This window comes from Euprymna scolopes, chromosome 25 (genome assembly GCF_053919585.1).
Source record: "Euprymna scolopes isolate OS-2025 chromosome 25, ASM5391958v1, whole genome shotgun sequence".
Lineage (NCBI taxonomy): Eukaryota > Metazoa > Mollusca > Cephalopoda > Sepiida > Sepiolidae > Euprymna > Euprymna scolopes.
In genome coordinates, this window is record NC_136506.1 from 107,076,250 (window position 1) to 107,104,172 (window position 27,923).

Here is a 27,923-nt window from a genome sequence, read left to right on the forward strand (position 1 = left end):
GCTAGTCATCAAACTAGTTCCTTAAATTACTTGAGTTTGTATTTTTTAATGGCATAGGTTGGTTGGTTGGTTGGTTGGTTGGTTGTTTTTGTTTTACGGCATATCAACCTTTTTCAGGTTATTTAATGCCGAATCCAAAGATTTTGAAGAAAAATTTTTGTTGTTTTCAAATCGGTTTCTATTTAACCCATAGTTGGGACCTTAACAGGTACTACCACTCCGGGTCAGAGTGGACCTGGGAGCAATGGCAATTAAAGAGTGGCTCCACACTCCCCAAAGCCCGCAAGCTGGGGCCTCACCACTGGATATAGTTTAAGGTCATATCCAGGACCACAACCCTTTTGGTGATTATTTAATGTTGAAACACAATACAAAAAAAAAAAAAGTAATCTAAACACGTTTGAACATTGTTGTTGACCATCTGGAATTTTCGGTTGTGATAAAAACAAAGACACGTTCAAAAGAGATACAGAGAGGTAGACAATGCCTGGGTAAAATAAAATAAAAGGACTTGTGACCAGACCACTTGTGGAGCTCTAGGTTTGTGATGACGTATCTTTTAAGGTTTTAAGTAATTTGGAGTTATCTTCTCTTGATCTGTATAGAAAACGAGTCACTCTTTCCCTCTTTGTTGGTAATCATGTAAATAAACAGACATGTTCTCTACGTCGCTGTGTGTAATACTAAAAAATGTTATGTTGTGAATTGATTTTTCTTTTGTCAACTGTTGATATGACTTCTTGTATGAATTTTATTTCAAAGAAGAAAGGTATGTTTTCTTTATTTAATTCATAATTAACTAACAAAGGTTTTTAATTAACCTACACTGTTATTATTTTACTTGACTGGCGACGGAGGCTAAATGTAATGTTGTCCGTGAACCAACACACATCATGTCCAGTTTCAGTCGCAAAGGAGATCAAGACAAAGAATAGGAAATAACTTGTTCTTTGTGGCAACAACATTTATTTCCTCATCTGTACTAATGTGACATTATCCATGTAATCTAAAACGTTCTCCACATCTTTCACAAGATCTTGAATGTTACATCGTCTCATATGATAGTTCTCTTTCTCCTTTATATATAGTCTTTCTCTATTCCATGGTGACGTCAATAAATAACCATTGTGTGTAGTTTCAGTCACAAAGGAGACCAAGACAAAGAATAGGAAATAACTCCAACTCGCTTGTTCTTTATACCAATAACATTTATTTCCTCAGGTGCACAGCTGTGACACCACTCACATGAGCTCAAACGTTCTCCACATCTCTCAAAAGATCTCGAACGTTATCTCATCTTCCTCATGATCGTTTTCTTTCTCTTTTTTGTCTTTTTTCTTCCCCAGTGACGTCACTTTGCATGCATTTACACTTGCGTATACACGCTATGTGACATAAGTGGTTGACGACAGGGACTCAAAACCGAAGTGTACAAAGTTCATATCTGCACAGAAACATTTTCATCAATCCCATGTATCAGCATGTATGAGCGCGTGTGAAAATCAGCAGCAGCAGCCATTAAAGTGCTTATGCAAATTAACAGGTGTGCACAGGCTTGTATCACAAGAAAAAAAAAATGACAGCATATGGTCGGGAAGAAGCAAAGTGCGCCCTGGAAAAAATGGAGTTGAAGGCGAGAAATGGCTAGCTATGGCCAGCATGAGGTCAGGAGAATGAAAATGCAAGCCGTGTGAGATGAAAGTGTTGCCCTGTGGTGGCAGTGAGAGAATTTTAAGCTGGTGTCGAGATGGTAGGGTTTTGTTAATTTCGTGGAAGAGGAAATAAACAATTAAAAAAAAAGCAGATATTGTTTGGAAAGTTATGATAATCAATGCCTTTTGTTGCAACAGAAAAAAAAGCTGAGTCGGATTTTTGTTTGTTTCTTTCTTTATTTTCGTTTGTTTGTTTGTTTGTTCCTTTACGATGATACAAGATGGCGAGAGGTCCAAGCGAGGTTTGAACTGTAACGTACATAGTTCAAGCATAACGGCCACGTTACACCCACTCTTGACCTTGTGTCTAACATCCTGGAAAGGAAGTAAATATTTTACTTGACACAACATTCTCCCAGAGTGGGTTCAGCCAGCACCATCCGTTCTTACAACTCTGTTACTTAGAAAGGCCAACCAAGCCTGACGATTTGAAGTCATCGATTGGGTGATCTCTGGCCACTTCTTGTCCTGACCTCATTCATTCGTTTCATAGGAATCAGATCATTCTATTGTTGCCAGTCGTTTCTCTGATATCTTTCTAGTTGGAATTCTTTCTAGAAAGACATCGAGTACTTATGAGAAGAACCACATGAAGGTTCTGCGGAATGAATTAAATCAAATTTGGTGTTGCAATATTTTTTATATAAAAAGGGTATGATTATAAAAAGTGGAAAGTTCTACTTATAGACATCAGTGATCGGAACTGACCAATCAAATGGAGCCACGTTCTGCTAGCAACCAATCAGAAACTGGAATCACTCCATAAAAATATTGGATCTTTTAGAATTCACGCACATAATTTTTCGTGTCTACATGAAAAAGATCTTTGCTTTTTGTCTACAAACTTTTAAAATACAAGACTTATACAGATTAGCTACCCACCAAAAACTCTTTTTCATCTCCAAAACTTATACGGATCAGCTACCCACCAAAAACTCTTTTTGATCTCCAAGACTTATACAGATCAGCTACCCACCAAAAACTCTTTTTCATCTACAAGACTTATACAGATTAGCTACCCACCAAAAAATTCTTTTTCATTTCCAAGACTTATACAGATTAGCTACCCACCAAAAACTCTTTTTCATCTCCAAGACTTATACAGATTAGCTACCCACCAAAAAACTCTTTTTGATCTCCAAGACTTATACAGATTAGCTACCCACCAAAAACTCTTTTTCATCTCCAAGACTTATACAGATTAGCTACCCACCAAAAAACTCTTTTTGATCTCCAAGACTTATACAGATTAGCTACCCACCAAAAAATTCTTTTTCATCTCCAAGACTTATACAGATCAGCTACCCACCAAAAACTCTTTTTCATCTCCAAGACTTATACAGATTAGCTACCCACCAAAAAACTCTTTTTCATCTCCAAGACTTATACAGATTAGCTACCCACCAAAAACTCTTTTTCATCTCCAAGACTTATACAGATCAGCTACCCACCAAAAACTCTTTTTCATCTCCAAGACTTATACAGATTAGCTACCCACCAAAAAACTCTTTTTCATCTCCAAGACTTATACAGATCAGCTACCCACCAAAAACTCTTTTTCATCTCCAAGACTTATACAGATTAGCTACCCACCAAAAAACTCTTTTTCATCTCCAAGACTTATACAGATTAGCTACCCACCAAAAAACTCTTTTTCATCTCCAAGACTTATACAGATTAGCTACCCACCAAAAACTCTTTTTCATCTCCAAGACTTATACAGATCAGCTACCCACCAAAAACTCTTTTTCATCTCCAAGACTTATACAGATTAGCTACCCACCAAAAAACTCTTTTTCATCTCCAAGACTTATACAGATTAGCTACCCACCAAAAAACTCTTTTTCATCTCCAAGACTTATACAGATCAGCTACCCACCAAAAACTCTTTTTCATCTCCAAGACTTATACAGATCAGCTACCCACCAAAAACTCTTTTTGATCTCCAAGACTTATACAGATTAGCTACCCACCAAAAAACTCTTTTTCATCTCCAAGACTTATACAGATCAGCTACCCACCAAAAACTCTTTTTGATCTCCAAGACTTATACAGATTAGCTACCCACCAAAAAACTCTTTTTCATCTCCAAGACTTATACAGATAAGCTACCCACCAAAAACTCTTTTTCATCTCCAAGACTTATACAGATTAGCTACCCACCAAAAAACTCTTTTTCATCTCCAAGACTTATACAGATTAGCTACCCACCAAAAACTCTTTTTCATCTCCAAGACTTATACAGATCAGCTACCCACCAAAAACTCTTTTTCATCTCCAAGACTTATACAGATTAGCTACCCACCAAAAAACTCTTTTTCATCTCCAAGACTTATACAGATTAGCTACCCACCAAAAACTCTTTTTCATCTCCAAGACTTATACAGATTAGCTACCCACCAAAAAACTCTTTTTCATCTCCAAGACTTATACAGATTAGCTACCCACCAAAAAACTCTTTTTCATCTCCAAGACTTATACAGATTAGCTACCCACCAAAAACTCTTTTTCATCTCCAAGACTTATACAGATCAGCTACCCACCAAAAACTCTTTTTCATCTCCAAGACTTATACAGATTAGCTACCCACCAAAAAACTCTTTTTCATCTCCAAGACTTATACAGATTAGCTACCCACCAAAAAACTCTTTTTCATCCCCAAGATTTATACAGATTAGCTACCCACCAAAAAACTCTTTTTCATCTCCAAGACTTATACAGATTAGCTACCCACCAAAAAACTCTTTTTCATCTCCAAGACTTATACAGATCAGCTACCCACCAAAAACTCTTTTTCATCTCCAAGACTTATACAGATTAGCTACCCACCAAAAAACTCTTTTTCATCTCCAAGACTTATACAGATCAGCTACCCACCAAAAAACTCTTTTTCATCTCCAAGACTTATACAGATTAGCTACCCACCAAAAAACTCTTTTTCATCTCCAAGACTTATACAGATCAGCTACCCACCAAAAACTCTTTTTCATCTCCAAGACTTATACAGATTAGCTACCCACCAAAAACTCTTTTTCATCTCCAAGACTTATACAGATTAGCTACCCACCAAAAAACTCTTTTTCATCTCCAAGACTTATACAGATCAGCTACCCACCAAAAACTCTTTTTCATCTCCAAGACTTATACAGATTAGCTACCCACCAAAAACTCGTTTTCATCTCCAAGACTTATACAGATCAGCTACCCACCAAAAACTCTTTTTCATCTCCAAGACTTATACAGATCAGCTACCCACCAAAAACTCTTTTTCATCTCCAAGACTTATACAGATCAGCTACCCACCAAAAACTCTTTTTCATCTCCAAGACTTATACAGATTAGCTACCCACCAAAAACTCTTTTTCATCTCCAAGACTTATACAGATCAGCTACCCACCAAAAACTCTTTTTCATCTCCAAGACTTATACAGATTAGCTAACCACTGAATGCTGTTCTGAAATACCTGATTTATACCATTAGTGATTACTATACTACCACCTTACATTCATTAATTCTTATCCCTCGAGTGGCCTTTGGACCCTGATAAGTGGTGATTCCCAGATAAAAAACAATAAATAAACATGACTTTCAATTTAAAACCTGGCACACCCAGGTTGTCAGTTGGTGTCGTTAACCACTTAGCCACCATCACTTCTCAAACTTTGTAGATCTGGGGAGCAGGTTGCATCATTCAGCCAAGTTTTTCTTTGTCCACCACGTTGCTTTTTTCAATCCTACGTGGGTGGGGATGGAATGGATTGATTTCAAAGAGCATGACCGAGCCAGCATAGACATCTCATGAGTCTGACTAGCCTGAAGGTGTTAATTTTGTTGTAGAAACATACTGCGTCGTTTGAGAGGAAGTGTTGCCATCAGGCATGGAAAACGCAATGGTGATCAAAAGTTTCCAATCAGCTAACATCTTTCACTCTTATTGGTCAAGAGTCAAGATTTACCAGATAAAGGAGGATCGTTCATACTAATGCTTCGTAGATCCTTACAATGGAAATGATTTATAAAGCACTAAGTGTCCCTACTTATGCCTATCCTGCCTTGACAGAGTACAAAATAGGCTTCGTGATTTAGTGGGGGATGCCCTTTTCTCTTCCCTACAACCTCTCGCCCACAGAAGAGACGTTGCGAGCCTGTCTTTGTTTTATCGTTACTTCCATGGCAAGTGCTCGTCTGAGCTCCAATCTCTGGTCCTCCCTCTCCATTCTTTCACGATAAACACCCGTCTAGCTGAAACCACTGTCAAAAATTTTCCCCACTCTTTATCTGTGCCTAAATCAAAACGTAGATTTCATGAACAAAGCTTCTTTCTTAGAAGTGCACGCCTGTGGAACTCTCTTCCGTTTGCTTGTTTCCCACCTAACTACAACTTGGATGCCTTCAAGTCCAACGTAAACAAATTCTTGATGAACTGCCTCCTTAAGTAAGACACTTTATCAAATCTCCAATACTAACGCTGAGCTCCAATCTCTGATCCCCCCTCGCCAATCTTTCACGACAAATACCCGTCTAGCTGAAACTACTGTCATTAATTTTCCCCACTCTTTATCTGTGCCTCAATCTAAACGTAGATTCCATGAGCAGAGCTTCTTTCTTAGAAGTGCACGACTGTGGAACTCTTTTCCGTGTGCCTGTTTCCCACCAAAAAAAAAAAAAAAAAGCTTCAACCAGAACTTGCTCCCATACTTACGAAACTATTTAAGCGCTGCCTTATGGAGAAGTGCTTTCCGACTCCCTGGAAGACCTCATCAGTTTGCCCTGTATTTAAGAATTCAGGTGATAAGTCATCTCCCTCTCAGTACAGACCAATAAGTCTCCTGTGTGTTATGAGTAAGTTGCTGGAATCCATATTAAATAGAGAAATAGTCAACCACCTCAGCAGGAATAACCTTCTTAGTGACACACAATATGGTTTCCGCTCCGCAAGATCTACCGCAGATGTGCTGACGGTTATATCTCACAGGGTTAGTGAATCTCTTGACAAAGGCTTCCTTTCTAGGGCAATTGCTCTTGACATATCAAAGGCCTTCGACAATGTATGACATAAGGGTCTACTACACAAGATTTCCAGCTACGGTATAACTGGAAATGTTTTCTCAATCATTAAATCATTTCTCTCCGATAGGCTCATAAGAGTAGTGGTAGATGGACAAAAATCGGAGGCCTGCAATATAAATGCTGGAGTCCCTCAGGGGTCAATCCTGGGCCTAACTCTCTTCCTGATCTACATCAATGACCTCCCTAAACACATACTTAAATCATTCGTTGACATCTATGCTGATGACACGACCATCTACGGCAACACATCAAAGGCTGTAAATGACAAAATTCTCTCTGATTCTCTTTCCTCTGATCTCGAGCGCGTGGTTCAGTGGGGGAAAATGTGGCTGGTTACCTTTAATGCATCCAAACTCCTATTCTTACATCACCAACGCTCTGATCCCCATCTGGCATCAATTGTGATGGATGGCTCTCGTCTGGGTGAGGCCCCGTGTTTTGACAAGCTTCTGATCTGAAATGGAACACATACATTAAGTCTGTTGCGAAGGTCGCTGGAAAGATAGTGAGATCCTTCTACCGCTCCAGAAGATATCTCACTACTGATGCAATTCTCTATTTATATAAAAGCCAAGTACGTCCAAGGATGGAATACTGTTGCCATATCTGGGCAGGAGCTGCTAAAAACAGCTTATCCTGCCTTGACAGAGTTCAAAATAGACTTTGTGGCTTAGTGGGGGATGCCCTTTTCTCTACCCTGCAACCTCTCTCCCACAGAAGAGACGTTGCGAGCCTATCCTTGTTTAATCGTTATTTCCATGGCAGGTGCTCGTCTGAACTCCAATCTCTGGTCCCCCCTCGCCAATCTTTCACGAAAAACACCCGTCTAGTTGAATCCACTGTGAAAATTTTCCCCCACTCTATATCTGTGCCTAAATCAAAACACAGATTCCATGAACAAAGCTTCTTTCTTAGAACTGCACGCCTGTGGAACTCTGTTCCGTCTGCCTGCTTCCTACCGGACTACAACTTGGATGTCTTCAAGTCCAACGTTAACAAATTCCTAATGAACCGCCCCCTTAAGTAAACACTTCATCAAATCTCCACACTAACGTAATGTACTTGCAATAACCCTTATCCCTGAGTGGCTTCTGGGCCTTGATAAGTGGTGATCACTGTGTAAAAAAAAAAAAAAAAATTTTCAGATTCCAATAACGAGTTTTCCAATTCTTGATTCTGATTCCGATAAATCATCCCAACATTAATGTGTGTGTGTGTGTATGCGTGTGTGTGTGTATGTGTGTGTGTGAAAGGGACTTTTAAATTCTTAGATTGACAAATTGGCAAAATTTTTACTAATTTTTCCTTCTATTTTCAATTAATTTTCCTATAACTATCATTCTCTCGATCCAAAATAAATTTTCAGTTCTTTTTCATTATTCGAGCGAAATTAAAATATCGAAATATTGAATTTCAAGTAAAGCGAATAGTATCTACTTTATCGTCATGTCACAGTAATGAACATATCCATAAATCATGAAAAACGATAAGGTAGAAGATTACTTATTAATGGAAACAGTTTTCGAAGACAATTAGCAGAAATTGAGTTTTGCTAAACTGGCCTAAAATTTTCAAAATTTTCAGAAAATAATTCCCTCCCCTGTTACGATTTGAACTGTCCAGTATTTTTTTTTTTTTTAAATTTTTTTTAGCAAAACTCAATTTTCTGCTAATTGTATTCGAAAACTATTTTCATTAATAATCCATTTTCTACCTTATCGCTTTTCGTGATTTTTTGGATATGTTCATTACTGTGACATGACAATAGTGGTTTCACTTGAAATTTAATATTTTGATTTTCGAATTTCGCTATAATAACGAAGAAGCACTCAATTTTATTACCTCTTCCTCCTCCCTTCTCACTAACCCCATCCCACCATCGTCTCTCTCTCTCTCTCTCTCTCTCTCTCTCTCTCTCTCTCTCTCTCTCTCTCTTTCAGCCTCTAAATTCTATATCCAATTCCACTACTTCTACTGGATCCATTAAAAATAATGTTACAACTACAAGCGGAAGTATTCCAATCAAATTGTCATAGCAAGTCTCGCCATTTCTAATCATTTTTCTTTCTCTTTTCAACTCCGTCTTCATCCGCCGACGTCTTAATAAAATACTATTTCTGATTCTGCTTCCAACACAGCACCATTTTAAATACAATGTGACAACAAAGAAAATGTCGGGATTAAAAATGGGGACAGAATATCAGTGTGCACTTTACACCAAAAACAAGACAAAGATATTTTCCCTCACCTTGTTTGGTTCGGGGTAGACGCCATTATTATTATTATATCAATTAATCTAACACTTACGTGGCCATACTTTTAGCAAATGGTGTCATTTTTATAGATGGATTTTCCTACGCTTCATTACTCTTCTCTCAAATAAAATATGTAGTTTAAGGTTTATTGGAAAGGATGAAACGTAAGAAAACAAGCACACGCGCGCACACACACACACACACACACACACACACACACGCGCACATTATTACACATGCACACACATTATTTATTGATACGGATGAAATGTAAAAAGACACGCACACATGATATTACGCAAACACATGCACACACACACATTATTACACACACTATTACACACACACACACACACGCACACACATTATTATACACAAACACACACACATATTATTATACACAAACACACACACATTATTATACACAAACACACACACATTATTATACACAAACACACACATTATTATACACAAACACACACACATTATTATACACAAACACACACACATTTTTTACAAACACACACACACATTAATATACACAAACACACACACGCATTATTACAAGCATACATCTCTTTGTTGCTTCAGTGACTTGGCGACTTGGGTAGAAAAGTACCAGTCAAGAATCCGTTTTTGACGATCAGCTCGACAGCTGCAGGGCCAGGAACTGACCCAATATTTGTCGGACTGACGTACACCGTCTGGATATTTAGGAGGTTCACCCTCCCAGGCCTTGCCACCCAATTTTCGGGTGGGGTAAGTTTGTTGCTTGCTGCCTGATGCACCCTGACTAGGGAATGCTGACGAGGATCCCCCCCCCCCCCAGGGAATATTTGCTAAGCAAGGCTGATCCTCCTTTAGCGGAGCTTGCTTGACATCCCCATTTTCCCGACCTTGTGTCACAGCATGCTGAGGTGGGCAGCATGTAAATCTCCAAATTTATCCACACACACACAGGCACGCGCATTTTTTTTTTATAAAGGCATCGCCACTTATCAAGGCCAAGAGGCCACCCGAAGATAAGGGTTAAAGCGTGTACAGTAGACAATTGGACACTAAAGTAATCGTTAGTAATGGAAATTCGGTAAATTTGTTAATTTATATGGAACGGCTCATCAAAACTTGTTTATGTTGAAGACAACCATATTGTAGTCAGCTGGAAAGCAGGAAAACGAAAGACAATTCCATAGGCGTGCAGTTGCAGTTCTAGGTGTGTCAGAATTTTGGGGGAATTTTTGACACTCTTAACACAAAACTGCGAATAAAATATAAAAAAAAAAACTCGTAATTTCTCTTTTTAAAGTGGGTTGTTTAATTTCTTTATGAAATATACTTTGAAAATAAACTATTAAAGTTGTTTAAAAAATAATAGAAATATTATTATTTTTCTTTTTTAAAGTGTTTATAAAGTGCGCGCGCTCATGTAGCCATGTTTTTTACGTAATGAATTGAATTTTACAAGTTAAATTCTTTTTTTAATTTTTTCACTTGAAAAATCTATCAAAATTTTTCTATTGGTTCAATTTTTACGATATTTTTTGAGGTTATATGTGAAATTTTATGCTCTTTCCAATAAACCGAATATAATATTCTAGACAAACGTTTTTTTTTTATTTATTCACCCCCCCCTCTCCCCCCCCCCATGACAGGGTAAAAATACAAATCCTTAGTAATTCGCAGTTGCATTTTGAGTGTTGCTAGCACTGAGGATTGAACCTTCAACCTCCAGAAGAGTGTAATTTACAATTGAATTTTACCAAGTACTTTATCTACTAGCCCATAAATTCTTGCGCAAGTTTGACAGAAAGATTTCCGGGTCTGACAAAAAGATTCGCAAGTTTGACAAGATACATCTGAAGAAGGTCGGTAGTTACATCGACCAAAACGTTGTGAAAAATAACACTCAAGATGAGAACAATAATCCAAATCATCTAAATAATATGAATGATTAATCACCATCTCAAAAACATGAATATTTTCATTGTTTTTCCACTAATGAGCCACCGTTTATCCAAGCAAAAAGCCACTTGAAGGTGTGGGTTAACAAGGTGTGCGGATTGCCAATTGAATGGAGAATATCATGAGAAGATTGAAAATGATGTACAGAATGAATAAAATTTTACTACTTGTTCATAAGTATTTGTTAACATTAGACTTAAAGACAACAAAACGAGTTTGTTGGAATGAATAAAATTTTACTACTCATTCATAAGTATTTGTTAACATTAGACTTGAAGACAACAAAACGAGTTTGTTGGAATGAATAAAATTTTACTACTCATTCATAAGTATTTGTTAACATTAGACTTAAAGACAACAAAACGAGTTTGTTGGAATGAATAAAATTTTACTACTCATTCATAAGTATTTGTTAACATTAGACTTGAAGACAACAAAACGAGTTTGTTGGAATGAATAAAATTTTACTACTCATTCATAAGTATTTGTTAACATTAGACTTGAAGACAACAAAACGAGTTTGTTGGAATGAATAAAATTTTACTACTCATTCATAAGTATTTGTTAACATTAGACTTGAAGACAACAAAACGAGTTTGTTGGAATGAATAAAATTTTACTACTCATTCATAAGTATTTGTTAACATTAGACTTGAAGACAACAAAACGAGTTTGTTGGAATGAATAAAATTTTACTACTCATTCATAAGTGTTTGTTAACATTAGACTTGAAGACAACAAAACGAGTTTGTTGGAATGAATAAAATTTTACTACTTATTTATAAGTATTTGTTAACATTAGACTTGAAGACAACAAAACACGTTCGTTGGAATGAATAAAATTTTACTACTTATTTATAAGTATTTGTTAACATTAGACTTGAAGGCGACAAAACAAGTGCGTTGAACTGAATAAAATTTTATTACTTATTTATAAGTTTTTGGCGAACAATAAATTTACTTTAAATTTTAATTTACGGTCTGGATTTGTTTGTTTTCTACTCAGGTTTCATTGACTTTGTGGACTTACCATCAGCAAAACATTCATTAGAAATAAATAATAAACGACTAGAAGCTTTGACTGAATTTCTTAGCTGTCGGAATGAGAATATACTATCCCCATGGGGTAAATAAAGGGCTCTGTTCGAAATTCTGTGCAGATTCCCAAGTTGACAAGATCAGAGGTTACATTGACCTAACCGTTGTACAAATGAAAATTCAAGATAAGAACAGTAGTTCAAATAATCTAATTAATATGATGGAAGCTTCATTTTTCAAGCAGCAAATTTAACTGCAAAATTGTCGCCCATTTGATGCCTCGGCATTGTTGCGCACAATTATCATTGAAAAAGTTCTGCCAGAATACTTTTCCATGTCAAGCATTTGACATTTTAGCAGATTAATATTTATTAAATTCCCTCATGTTTTACTGAATAGTAACAAAGGAAAAATGGTTGTTTGTATTCGACTCAGGTTTCCTTGACTTTGTGGACTTGTCATCAGCAAAACATTCTTTACAAATAAATAATAGACGGTTAGAAGCTTTGACTGAATTTCTTAGCTGATGAATTATGGTACAACCGCTGTAAAAAATTGTTGTACAAGCTTTGTCAAAAATTATTGTACACCTGTCAAAAATTATTGTACAACCTTTGTCAAGAATTGTTATACAACCTTTGTTAAAAATAATTGTACAATCTTTGTTAACAATTATTGTATAACCTTTATTAAAAATTATTGTACAACCTTTGTCAAAACCCATTGTACAACCTTTGTTAAAAATTATTGTATAACCTTTGTTAAAAATTATTGTACAACCTTTGTCAAAAATTATTGTACAATCTTTGTCAAAAATTATTGTACAACCTTTGTCAAAAATTATTGTACAACCTCTGTCAAAAATTATTGTACACTCTCTGTCAAAAATCATTGTACAACCTTTGTTAAAAAATATTGTACAACCTTTGTCAAGAATTATTGTACAACCTTTGTCAAAAACCATTGTACAACCTTTGTTAAAAATTATTGTACAACCTTTGTCAAAAATTATTGTACAACCTTTGTTAAAAATTATTGTCTAACTAAATTACATGGAAAACATTATTCTTACTAATCTCTACTATTATATAAAAAGAACTTTGTGTGTGTGGTTCATTCCCTATGAACTCCAAAACACCTGGGCCGATTTCTATGAAATTTCATACAAATGTGCTGTATGTATCTGGCAGTGTTCTTAGATAAATTTTGTATCGGAATGTCTTCAATAAGTATTAATAATCAAAATAATATAATGAAAGAAGGAACAGGTGATATGTATATATAATCTACTTATATATAAAAGGCACTTTGTGTATCTTTGTGATTTCATTTCCTATGGACTCTGAAATGGGTAGGCCGATTTTTATCAAATTAAACATAGGTATACTTTCTGTGTGTGGGAGTGTTCTTAGGTAGGTGTTGTGTTGGAATGCTTCTGATACGTATCGAAAATCATTAATCAATAATCGAAAAAGCCGATTAAAAAAGGAGCAGTACGATTTTGAAAAAGGTTGACACCTCATATAAAGCCTAACTTCACTAGTGTATTTGAGAAGTTTTATCACCGCACAAGCAGAAGGAACCGGTGTATAAAATCAACAGTAGATTCTTTGATAAGACAGGGGTATACGCGAAATAAATGTTTCTATTTAGAACACGATTGAACCGTGGTACTTGACTTTTGTACTTCAAATTTTAATTCAAGCTATTATATGAAAATAATTTGATAAAATCAATAGTAAGCCTTTGGATAAGATAGAGACGTGACGCATTCAGCATAAATGTTTCTTTTTAGAGCACAATTGAATCATGCTTTTACATTTGAAACTTTCATTCAAGCCATTATATAAAAATAATTTTTATAAAATAGTATGTTCTCTACAGTGCAATGTAGACTGCAATGTATTGCGGACTAAGTCACTGTGGGGAGGGATGTATGTAAAGTTTTTTCCTGATACACTGCAGTCAATCAATTTGATAAAAAAGTGGGCGATTTCACTGATTTTGAAGACATTAAAGTCTGGTGTGGAACATTTGTTAATCCTAATTCAATCCCAGGCAACATCGAGTCTCCCTTCTAGTGTGTGTGTATATATATTTATGTGTGACATAATCATATTGACACACCAGTTCTCATCAGATCACTAAAGTTAAGAAACGTTGAGCCTGGCTAGTGCCAGATGGGTGACCATCTAGGTGCTGTATTGATTAGAAAAGAAAAGGGAAAAGTTTCTGGCTCCGTAGATATTTTCGTATCCTTTGAGTTAGTCTCTATTTTATGGCTATGGTTTTGTGTGCGTAAAAAAAAATTGGTTGACAAAAAGGAGGCAACTCTAATAAAGATCAACAGGGGATTATCTCCCTTCCATTGCTGAAATTTTAAGGATGCATAATTTTTGTGTTTTCTACAACTCCCAAATGCTACTAACCTCTAGGTTTGGTCTACTTAGTAATTTTTCATTTTTAGCATATGTACTGCCTCCTTGAGTCTCCTGACCCTCCATCTTGTATCCATGTCAATCATTTTACCTCTTAATTATTTTAATTTTGTAGGGTTGATTTCCTTGCTACTTCAGTTGCTTAGAAAATCTGTTTATGACAATTATCCCAACAAGGGATGAACCAGGAATTGGTCTACGTTATAGGACTGAAGTACGCCACCTGGGTATTACCGAGGAAGTCTTCCCTCTCAGACCTTGCCACCTGGCTTTCAGAGAGGGGGAGGGGGTTATTGCTTATTGCCTGAGGCGCCTCTACCAGGCAATACGAACAGGAATTTTTGATAGGCCAGAGTGCCCCTCCTTTAGGGGAACTGACTTGACATCATCACTTTCCGACCTTGTGTCACTAGAAAAAATAGCAACTCCATAGTTAATTATTTACAAATTTATAAATATCAGAATCTGTAAAAATATTGGCATCGTCCCATCACTACCATATAATAATATGCTAAGGATATTTCGTGTTTATGCATCTTTTTTTTAAAATGACATTGCCCGATCGCTGAGAATGCAATGCAAAAATAGGAATTTTAACAATTTCATCTGATGTTTGTTTGATGATTTTATTGGTATTCGTTTTGCTGATATCTTTCTATTTAGAATTCTTTCTTTAAGACATCAGGTACTCATGGAAGAGACCATGTGAAAGTTGCCAATGTCCCAAAGTGAAAGTGCTTCTGTGGAACGACCAGGGTTTGAACTTGTCACCCTCAGATTGTTAGTCAGCATTGTTAACCAATGAGCCACCGTCTTCTCCCTATTGTTATTGTTGCCATTGTTGAGCAACGCAAAATCAGGTATAATCAGTTGGGAAGTTGGGGATTTGAAGATGAGTGAGAGACTAGAATGAAGATCGATGAAGTTGATTGGACTATGAAAGGCCGGACCATGATACATTGGGAAGGTCCAAAATTTGGACCCATCTTTGCCACGTCATCAGTGCCAGCAATGGGTTGCTTGATAAAGTATCTGAGGGGGAGAGGCTTCAATGAGAGGTTGATGGATGCAAGGGCAGTTGTACATGGCATGTTCCACTGTCCTTTCACCTAGGCTGCATTTTTGACAGATGGTGTCCACTGCCTGTTTGATTTTTGACAGTCTGCTCCAGGTGATTTGTTTTTTCCTGTCCAGTTTTTTTTTTTTTTTTTTTAAGCTGTACCCACTTTTTATCTGTGCCTAAGCGTAGATTCTGTGAACAAAGCTTCTTTCTTAGAACTGTATGCCTGTGAAACTCACTGGAAATAACAAATGGTGTTCTCTGGAATCTGAGTGACAAAATCTCTTCAGATTAAGCTCACATAGTCATCATTTATATATTTTTTTTTTTTTTTTTTTACAAGAGATTAAAATGCTTGATTCAAAATGCATTCCGGTAGATTAAATGTCATGAATAAATTATTTTTTAAAAAGTATTTTTCATATTATTTGGATTATTTGGACTACTGTTCTCATCTGGAGCATTATTTTCACAATGTTTCAGTCGATGTAACCTTCGACCTTCTTCAGGTGTATCTTGTTGAATTTCTGAATCTTTCTGTCAAACTCGGGAATCTGCATGGAATTTCAAAATGGAAATGTATTTTATTTGATCCACTAATATAGCATGTTCTGATTTAGTCAGTTATGATTGGGTAAAAGTCCTAAATAATTTGCATTTTTTTGAGTGTCGTCCGCACTGAGGATTGAACCTTCAACCTTCAGAAGAATGTCATTCACAACTGAATTTTTACCAAGTACTTTTAGTATGAAGTTTGAGAGCCTTAAATCATTTAACACAAATAATCAATTTTATCAATCTCATGAATTTAAAAAAGGATTTTGTTAAATTTCGTTTTATTTTATGGCATTTTTTGATTTAAATAAAAAGTGAGTTAACAGTAAAATTTTCAAAATAACAATTCACTGTGTTATGATGAAAGCAAGAAACAAACACGAATGCACACACATGCACATACACACAGATACACACACATGCACATATACACATGCGCACACACACACATACACTCACATACACATGCACACACACATACATGCACATGCATGTAGTTGTCTCATTAATTTATTTTTCTTTTTGTTTCAGGCTCTGTCGAGGAGGAACTTGGGGAAAAATTTACCTTGAATGACGCATTTGATATGAATTACAAACCAAATTATTTTTCTGTTGATTGGATTTCAAGTAAGTAAAAATTTTTGCAGTTTTGTGTTTCATTTTAGACGCGTCTTCATAAAACGCTACAACTTTCAGCATATTACTCCGCAATACCTTTAAAAAGTTGTGTTTTCAGATTCTTGTAGATCAGGCAATAAAGGTTAAATTAATTTATTTTTAATCAGATATTTTTGCCCTTTAGTCCTCAAAATCAATGAGTGATGTTTCTGACAAAGATGGAAGAATTGCTGTTTGCTTGGCCAGAATCAATCAATCTAACACCTGTCAGTCAAAATTCGCCTTGGGAATCATTTCAACAACCTAACTTGACAGAATGGAACTGTTTTTTTTTTTTACTGGATATATGGATTAATTAATGTCCCTACAAGGGCTTTGTTTTTGTTTATTTCTGTTAAAGTTAGAACAATTAATCAGAATCAGGAATCAGAAAAATTTTAGCTTTTTGGGATTATCACTATTAGTGCTGAATTGGTAAAATTTTGGGCCTAATTTCCAATTCCAAAAACGATTTTTTTTTTAATTTTCTAATTTAGAACTTAATTATCTACTAGCCTGGGTGCCCTGCGTTGCCCGGGTATTTGGAGGTGTGTGTTGAGCAAAACAAAAAAAAAAGTGGTAGTAGGCAGGCAGGCTCGAACCCATGTCGCGAAGGTGAAAAAGAAAGTGAAAGAAAATCTGACGTCTTAGCTGATGTCTCCATGACGCGACCAGAAGTCAAAAGTGTTGAAATTAACCAAAGTCAATCTAATGATGACGATGACTTGCTAAAATGTCAGAAAAAAAAAATCGACCCATCCTTTTTCAAAATAACCGAGTTTAGGGTGAAAAAATTAATGTTTTTGGCCAAATTTTTGCTATTTGTCATCCAAATGGCTGAGCTTCAAAACGATACTGATCTCGTGAAAATCTGTCACCTCTGTCGAAAGGTTTTGTGAGATATACATACATACATACATGATAAATGTGATAATTGCAACGTCTTGTCAGACGAGTGCCACTCCCTCAGACACTTAAAGTCCCTGAGCCCAAAAATTACTTTTTTTTTTTAGTCCTACCGATGAATTCACACGCTCAAGCAGGCAGGACACTGAAGATGGTCATTAAGATCAATCATTACATGCTTCCAGCATGTCAAGCTTCCACGCGTCACAACTTTTCCATTGCCACAGGGCCATTTTTATAGACAAATGCCTGAGGGAGTATCTATACACAGATGATGTTACAGAATCTTAGCTTTGTGCGACAGCTAAGTCTCTCTCTCAGTTCAAAATGTTGAGATCCAGCAACAAGCAAGAGCAAGATAGCCAGCAACAAGTTAAACTGCAGACCAGCTTAATGCGGGTACTGGTCTCCTGCTTTATGGTTTTTTAGATCAGAGATTTGCTTCTCTTAGAAAGGTTGCCCTCACCACGGCTTACAGGAGTCCTCTCCACCCCATAGATACATACATACATACATACATACTTACATACATATATACATACATACATACATACACACATACACACATACATAAATACATACATACATACATACATGCATGATGGCAGCAACTCATTCTCGAGTATTGCCATTACTTAATAAATCTCTGGCTCAAATGATGGAAACATGAGCACAACTAGCAGCATATGCCAGACGGTCACTTCTATGAACTTTCTATAGTCCTGCACATTCACTGATGATCGGGTCCAAGCTGTGGTGCCCCAAACACCTACCAGGCCAAACCCTGAAAGTTCCAGAGCCCTTATTTCCATTGACGCCCATATTTATATCAGTCCTTATTGAATGTCCATTTGCCATTTTAGGCTAAAGCCAACCTTTTTGTTATCGAGATACACACAGATTGCAAAATGTGTATTCCATTGCATATCAAGTAATGCCTGTGCTTGAAACTTTTTATAGTGAGGAAAGACTTTGCATCGAGACAATCCCACTCTCTAAACAACTGCCACATTGAACCAAAAAGAATGTTACAAGAACAGCAGCCTGTTCTTGTGAGTAAATATGAAATAGGATAGTCAAGGATTCGAACTTGCAAAGCTAGATTTGGAATTGGGAATTCTAATCATAAGTTAAAATAAATACAGAATGTTATTGAAAATAAGGAATGTGGAATTGCCATTGTTTAGCTCACACAAAATAGTTAGATATCTGTTTATTGAAAAAGGAATGTAATGATGGATTTTGTTTCCGTTATAAAAATGAACATTAAAATAAGGAATTTAAAAACGGACAATGGAAAATGTTATTTGTAAAGTGGGTTACGAAAATTAGGTTAGAGGGTCGGCTTTGTAAGAAACATGTGAATAACAATGCATGCTTAAACACGGAGGCATGTCATGCCATGTGTTCTGAGAGACATGTGCTTGGTCCTGCAGTGACGTCATGAGTTATGAAGTTAGTTTGATAAGTCAGAATGAGAATCAGTCAGAGAAGAAGAAAGAAGAGAGTTAGATCAGTCAGAGCAGAGAAGCAGAGGAGATCAGACCGATTCTCCGTTAGAGTCAAGGCACCCTCTGGAAGTGAGAGGGTTTAGAGATAACCATGTAACAACTTTGAATCCCTGAAATACAAAATCATGTCCGACCGGTCGAAGAAGAAATAAACGTATCATCATGTGGTTTTGTATCTGCATCTTCGTGTTGTTATTCAACAGAAAAGGTATTGTCCATTTATATTATAAGAACTTTGTGAAAATCATCATCACCAAAACAAAGGTAAAGTGAAATTAATATGAACTTTGCGTTGATAAAAATGTACAACTGTCAAAACGTAAATGTCAAACGCACTATCTCTCAGTCTATCTATCAAGATATTCAAAAACCTCTTCTAGTTGAATTACAGGCTTGGTGCTCTTGTAGTAACATGTACACTGTCTATTATATATATACAGAACTGTTTCTCTCTTTATATATACCCTGTTTATGTCTCCAATATGCTATCTCCACAAACATGAACATTCTAAGACAATATGAACACTCACAATGAATATATATAATATCTAGCATCTCACAACATGATCACACACATGGACACACGAAGACTCTTACAACATGAACAACAACAAATATATAAGTCGTCATCGAAATAAGAACAATGAAACATACTCTCAGATTTGGTACCTTCTAAAATAACACTCATTACATAACAAGAAGAGAAAGTCAACATCATTGGAAGCAGCAGTTGCCGCAGGTTTTTTATCAGGGGTTTCCTTCTCTTAGAGAGGTTGCCTTTACCACGGCTTATGGGAGCCCTCTCCACCCACCCTCTCCACCCATCATGCCATTTGATTCATGACTGGGACTTAGGTTGCTGGGCACCAAAGCATATTCCACATGACGGTGGGTCATGTATGCCGCAGCTTACAGGGCCTAAGCTCCTCTGGAGATTTCTTTCAGGGTTACTTCACCCTTAGCCTTTGGTTTAAAGAACCTTGGCCCACAAGGCAGTGGAGGTCTAGTTATATGGCGCAGGACGCTCGCCGTTCATCAGTGCCCCGTCTGCATGGCAGTGGTCAGGACGTGCACGTGGGGTTGATTTGTCTGGGAGAAGCACAGTAAGACGCTAAGACATCTGTGTGTTTTTTTAACTCACATCCACACCAGACCTTGACCACCACATACATACATACATGATGATGATTGCAACGTCTTGTCAGACGAGCGCCACTTCCTCAGACACTTAAAGTCCCTGATCCCCCCAATTTTTTTTTTTTTTTTTTTGTCCTACCGGTGAATTCACACACTCAAGCAGGCTTCATGACACTGAAGACGGTCATTGGGATCAATTATTACATGTTTTCAGTATTTCAAGCCTCCACATGTCACAACTTTTCCATCGCCACAAGACCATTTTTATAGACAAATGCCTGAGGGAGTATCTATACACAGATGATGTTACAGAGTCTTAGCTTTGTACGACAGCTAAGTCTCTCTCTCGGTTCAAACTGTTGAGATCCAGCAACAATCAAGAGCAAGATAGCCATCAACAAGTTAAACTGCAGACTAGCTTAATGCGGGTACTGGTCTCCCGCTTTATGGTTTTTTAAATCAGAGATTTGCTTCTCCTAGAAAGGTTACCTTCACCACAGCTTACGGAAGCCCTCTCCACCCCAACACACACATGAAATATAATTGCAAAAACATTTTACTTAAAAAAAAGGAAAAAAGATATCTATATAAAAGGGAAAGGTAATTTGCTTGAAGCATTGCTGGTAAATAAATATGTAGGGAACTGGCAGTTGAATTGGTGTGATGTATTAGCAAAAATGGACAAACGAAAGAAGGTCTTGTTTGTTTTTTTTTTGGTCTTCATAAATGCATTTATTTTTCAAAAACAATCATAAATACAAATCAGTAAATATGGACATTGTTTGAGATAACCAAAATGGTGGAAGGTTTTAATATTTCGAGAATATTATCTCTTTTTCAAAAAGAAAGTATCAAAGAATGTTGCTAAAAATAAAGCTTATCAAATTAAAAAGTAAAATTATATCTACATTTAAAATATCTACATTAAAAATAAAGTTTATCAAATTAAAAAATTAAATTATATCTACATTTAAAAAAATAGATGAGGACTCTCCAATTAACCCATCCTATTGTGTTATTCATAAAACTGGATCGATAATCGTAGTTTGTTTGAAATCCGTACAATTAGGCATACCTTTATAACGAATGTAAACACAAAACAAAGTCTTTTGTACTTTAAAATAATACATAAAAGGAATTAATGATTTGAAAATAATGTTTAATTTTGAGTGACAACGCTGACAGCATGGAGGACGTCGTAGGGTGGTGTGTTTACAGAATGACAGAGAAATAATGTGTCTGCTCTCCCCCCCTCCGCCCCGTGGTCACTGTTTCTTTCTTTTTGTCATTGTCTGTTTTTTTTTTTTTTTTTGTTATTTTTTTACACAGTGATCACCACTTATCAAGGCCCGGAAGCCACTCAGGGATGAGGGTTATTGCAAGTACAGTATGTTAGTGTGGAGATTTGATGAAGTGTTTAATTAAGGGGGCGGTTCATTAGGAATTTGTTAACATTGGACTTGAAGACATCCAAGTTGTAGTCTGGTGGGAAGCAGGCAGACGGAACAGAGTTCCACAGGCGTGCAGTTCTAAGAAAGAAGCTTTGTTCATGGAATCCGCGTTTTGATTTAGGCACAGATATAGAGTGGGGGAAATTTTTCACAGTGGATTCAGCTAGACGGGTGTTTTTCGTGAAAGATTGGCAAGGGGGGACCAGATATTGGAGTTCAGACGAGCACCTACCATGGAAATAACGATCTGGCCTCTATTTTATTAGTACAGACGACGTCAGAACATTCCACTATGCATTGTCTAAAATGTCGGTCAGTCCCGCTGACCTATTCTTCATCTCCCATTTTGACTTCTTTGACGTTATTCCCGAGGCATCTGATCGCTGCCTTGACCTAGGATCTGACCGACTTTCGGTTGATGCCATTTTCATAAGCCTGGACAATCGACCTCCCACCTCTGCCACCTGCAACTCCAGCCCCCTCCCCTCTGTAAGAACACCCTCCCCCCATGTAATTTTTAAGTGATTTTAGAATCGGAATTGGACATTCGGAACAGAACGGAATATTGGAATCGTCCTATTACTGGTTTCTTTACACAGTGTTTCCCTCAGAGGAGCTGGTGTTGTATAGTGTAGTGTACATATAACAACATATAACAGAGGATGAGACATTTATATAACGGCATATACGGTGACGACGGTGACTTGACAATTACTTGTTGTTCATTTTATTAAAACGAGGCTGACATAAAGAGATGTGAAATGGACAGCTTTTTTTAACACAGAGCAAAGCTTTTTTCTTAGAACTGCATGCCAGTGGAACTCTCTGCCGCTTGCCTGTTTCCCACCTGACTACAACTTGGACGTCTTCAAGTCCAAAATAAACAAACTCCTGAGAAACCGCCCCCTTAAGTAAGACACTCTATCAAAACCCCCAATACTAATGATTACTACAATACTATCTCATTGATTACTGTACATGCAATAACCCCTATCCCTGAGTGGCCTTCGGGCTTTGATAAGTGGTTACCCCCATGTAAAAAAAAAAAAAAAAGAGAAGGGAATTCATTATTGATGATGGGGGCAGGCAGTTAACATTTGGAAGGTTGTTTCAATTTCAAAGTTCTAGGAAAGAAACTCTGCTCATGGAATTTTCATTTATTTTTTAGGCGCAGATAGTGAGGAAGTTGTTGATGGTTGTTGTGGCTAGCCTAGTATTTGTTACAAACAATTTCTACAAGGAGGGATCATATTTATTTTGTTTTTCTCCTCTTCCTGTGTTGCCTTTTCTCCTAACTTAAAAGTTTAAGTAAAAAAATAAAAAAAAAAAGAAAGAAAGAACCATGAGTCAATCTTTAATCTGGCAAAGATTTTGCATGGAGCAGAAATGTAACTTCATAAATTATTTATTTTGTGTTAGTTGGATTCTTCAGACTACTATTTTCACAACGTTTCAGTTGATGTAACCTCCAACCTCCTTCAGGTGTATCCTGTTGAACTCAAGAATCTTTCTGTTGAACTCGGGGAATCTGCACAGAATTTCCAATGTTTTGTTGTTTAAGCCTCTTGATTGCTTGGGGAACATAGGGCCGGAACAATGCTCCTCCAATGGACCCAGTTCTGGCTGGTCCTTTTCAGTTCGGCCCATGTGGCCAATCCAGTTCCATCTTCGCCTTGGGTGATCAATTTTGTATCGGGTTCTGATGATTCAGGTCCCTATCCTGGTCTTGGTCGTCAGAAAGGTTGTCGGTGCACTGGCTTCCCAGAGGCTTTCACCTGCTCGCATCATGAACTCTACTGGAAAGAACCCTAATCCCAGACCAAGAAGTCCACATATGATGTTGTTGTGGTTTTTGTAACTTTCTTTTGCAGAATTGGGTTTTTGGCCCTATTCTAACCCCCAACCTGGAGAACCAATGAGTGCTCTTAGTCTGATCTCTACCCTTCAACCTGTCTCGCTTGGGTGATCCTACTAGGAGATGAATCTCCTGCCAGCATAGCTATGCGGGTCCTAGAGACATGCAAGTACTCGCGAGGGGGACATAATTTCGAATGGAACTCTTTATTTAATCCACAGAGATAGTGCGACCTTCTCATGTAGCAGAATTCCTTCCGATTCATTTCCCTGGTCGCACTTGGTCAGTTTTCAATCGTAGTCGAGTGTTTCTCAGTCCTCCTTGCATCAGGTCGGTTATATGCTAAAAAAAAAAACAGTAACTCAATAAATCGCCATCTGGCGGTTAGACAATTCAATCCACACAAAAAAAAAAAACTTTGTTTTTCTTTCTAGTCTTTTTATTAAGAGCCAAAAAAATATATATGCAAGTTTTTTTTTTACAAATGCAAATCCGAATAATTCACTCCTTTTTTTTTAACGGTGGGGATTATGGCGAGACGGAGCATCACAGAGAGGTGGGGAGTGATTCAACCGACACTTCAGTGTGTACACACAAGCTATCTCAGTCAAAAATCAATTGGGGGGGGGCTCAATCGTCCCTGGAACAGTCATGTCACAGTAGCATACTTTTGTTCTGTCAGCCATGACTGGGTAGAAGTCCTAAGTAATTAGCAATTGTATTTTCAGTGTCGTCCACACTGAGGATTGAACCTTCAAGGTTCAAAAGTGTAACTTTACAACTGAATTTTACCAAGTACTTTATCCACTATATCACAAGTCCTTGCAGGCAATTCTAGTATAAATTTTAAGAATCTTACCTATTCATGTTGATTAGTCTGGCCAGTATCAGATGGATAATCGTTTAAGAATCAAAGACTTCTATACTGCTTTAGATTTAGATTATTCATTGTATGATTCCCATATTTCTCATGTCCTCAATCCTCACTAGCCAGGTTTTGCTTCAATATTTAATCAAACTGTGTATACATGCTAGATAGACATTTTGCTTGTTGTTGTTGTGGTGGTGGTGGTGGTGCCAGGGCGACACCTAGCTTTTCCTAAATCGTTTATTATTAAAAGTTAAAAAATATTAGATAAAAGAACATCATTATTTGTCTGTATGAACAAAGACAAAAATGTTACAGGTTCGGAATTTGGAATGGATTACTAGAACAATAGAACAAAAGCATCAGAAATGCGGCCTTGGGAGTTGAGTATTAAAATACTCAAACAAAAGTTTCTAAAATAACATCGAAAAAACGTGATTTAAAGTCGCATGTTAAAAGATGTGAGTTATATTAGTTTGAATAAATACAAGCAGAGGTAGAGAGAAAGCTAGATGGATGGAGAGAGTTGGAGCATTGGAAACAGGGCCTTTATTGGCCCTGTAAGGGGAAAAGCAGAATCTAAAGACACGTGCATTCTTCCAACAGGAAAACATTTGAAATAAAAGCTGTCCAAAACTATAACCAGAGACTTCTGGTCGTTTCTTTAGAAGGAATGTTCATTTCAGCTTTGGTATATTTGTCAATTAAGATCTAGATGAATGAAGGTAATGGAATTCCCCAGATGTTCCATCCCTTTGTTGTAAGGAACTGTTTCTTTATAAAATGTCATATGGCTTGTTGAAACTGTATATATATGTGTAATGGGTATGTGTGTGCATACGGCATAATCACGTTGACACACCGGTTCCCCCGTCAGATCACCGCAGTTGAGCCTGGTCATTACTAAAATGGGTGACCAGTTTGGGAATTCCAGGTGCTGTATGTAGGAGGACGTCGACACCTCCCTGCAAAAAGTTGCAAAAACCTAACGTTGTCATCTCCCCTAACAGGGATATACATGCGACTGGGGACCGCTTGTGAGCTTCATACTCCCATGAAACTTTCTCTGGAGAAGGAAGCTGGTTAAACCCTGAATAGGGTTGGTGCTGACTGCACACAATGTATATGTGTAAACAGCTATACACACATCTACAAAGAATATAATGAAACACGTAGACAACGCAAAGAAACTCATTTTATACTCAAAATACATTATATACCACACACTATATACACGCACATATATATATATATATATATATATATATATATATATATATATAGACCTCACACACTTGCAATGTAATATTTGGTCGACAGTGGTAACGCTCTGCTGGTTAATAATGGCAGAAAAAATATCATATAAATTTCCATCCAGACAGACGATTATTGTCCCACTCTTCATGAAAGACAAAAGGAGGCAGAAAAGGTCAGTTTGATTAAAATGATTGATGAACGACTAAGTTTGGTTGTAGTGAATCGATTTATTTATGTAAAAATTGTGTTTGATCAAGAATAGAAATTTTAATTAGTGTCTCGGTGGAAATAAATCTATAAAAATAACATTGAATCAATCCGTGCTAAACATGGCGGGGGAGTTCAGTGACCAAAGCGTGCGTCTGTATGTATCACGTGTTGACTGATGTAGTGTTAGCAGAGTACTAACCTTCAAACGTTTCAGCAAATCAAATCTGGAATTATGCTAAAAATAAACTCGAAAATCGGTATTAAGCAAATATTTCGGATCCAACCAAACAGGAAGTATTTAACTAAATGAGTAAAACCATGCACACATAATTACATTGACACGCTGATTCTTGTGCAAGGATTTTATAGGCTGGATCATGTGACCTCTAAGAGAGTAGGAATTGAGGTACCTATTAGCCAATCCATGGGGCTCTAAAGGGACAAAGCAACAACCAATCAGTTAGAGGAAAATAAATAAATTCCAATAATTATAATAAATATGATTTGAGATATTATTTGTATTGTACGGTTAACATGTTTAATGCCTGTTTCTGACGTACGATAGTTGTGTCTCACACCGTCAATAACTGCAACAGAGAAATGAAACTTTCAGATCATGAATGCATAAATTAAGTTATTATAGCAATGCAATTTTTCATCCCTTTGGGTCAATGCGAGTAGAATAAAATATAGGAGACATTACTTTTGGAACCCCCAGTATATATATATATATATATATATATATATATATATATATATATATATATGTATATATATATATATGTATATATATATATAGGCTCGCTGTTTGTTTGTAAACAAGCGGTTTGAGCACAATAAAACTGGTGGACGAATGTTTGAAATGGACATTTGTTGAGGTCATTTACGGGCGCTGCTCCCGTGGGTCGATAGGTAGAACTGCCGGCTATCAACACTATGGTTCTAGGTTCAATTCTCAGCTTGGGAAAGGTGCTAATCTAGCTGCACTGATTAGTTCTGATACATTAAAGAGTACTGTATGTGGATGACTGCAAATATATATAGCCTTATCCCTGAGTGGCTTCCGGGCCTTGATAAGTGGTGATCACTGTGTAAAAAAAAATATATATATAGCAGCAGGAAGACAGAGCAAACGCTTGTTGAAGATAACATCTATATCTACTTTGGCCCTAAAACTTAACTTATCAACCCCAACCCTACCTAGTCCATTCTCTAACCCTAACATAAAAATAAATAAATAAATAAATCCACACCCAACCAACCTTGTTCTCCGCACAGCTGGACTTCACCACTTGGCCCTTTCTTACTAAAAACCTTCTTTTGCTGAAAGTTGATTTTCGTTTTTCATTAAGAATTCCGCTTTTGAATATAAGCATGATTGTCTGAAGAGATCTCTAGTTACTAAATACTAGAAGACCGGAACATGTTCATGACTTTGTAGCAACACATTACTGCTTATGTAAAGACAAATAAAAAGTATACCTTTCTCTAGTTCGGTATTGAGCACTCTTGTATTAACCTTGTTATATTTCATTGGTGACCTTACCTCTAAAAAAAAATGCAACCTCAAATTATATATATATATATATATATATATATATATATATATATATATATATATATATATATATATATAAGCTTATTAAGAGTGCTCAATAAAAAAGAACAAGATATATTTTTATCAATATTGACAAATTTATATGGTCGAGTCATTGGACATGCTACTGTTTCAGACAGTAGGATTTGTAGAAATAAAACGTGAAATATAATTGAATAAACATATTTTCCTATAAGTTCAAATGTAGTAAACAGAAAAACAATATTTCTTCAATAGTGCTCAATAAATATATAGAGCCATTACAAGTGAAATTATATAAACACCAAAAAAAAAAAAAAAAACATGAATGGATTACTCTACATTTCGACAAGGTTCGACAATCTCTGATGCGACAATTGACATTGTTGAAATTGAGATCAATT

The 27,923-nt window shown here is 36.6% G+C and overlaps 1 protein-coding gene across 2 annotated transcripts in view; it reads left to right on the plus strand.

The window, feature by feature from the left end:
• Window positions 1-27,923, plus strand: part of LOC145247555 (dipeptidyl peptidase 4-like) — a 376,657-nt gene that overhangs the window by 222,404 nt on the left and 126,330 nt on the right. For both annotated transcript variants that reach the window (XM_080109399.1, XM_080109400.1), the window contains exon 3: window positions 16,623-16,718. In XM_080109399.1, the coding sequence (XP_079965525.1) occupies window positions 16,623-16,718 (96 nt within the window). The remainder of the gene's footprint in view (window positions 1-16,622; window positions 16,719-27,923) is intronic.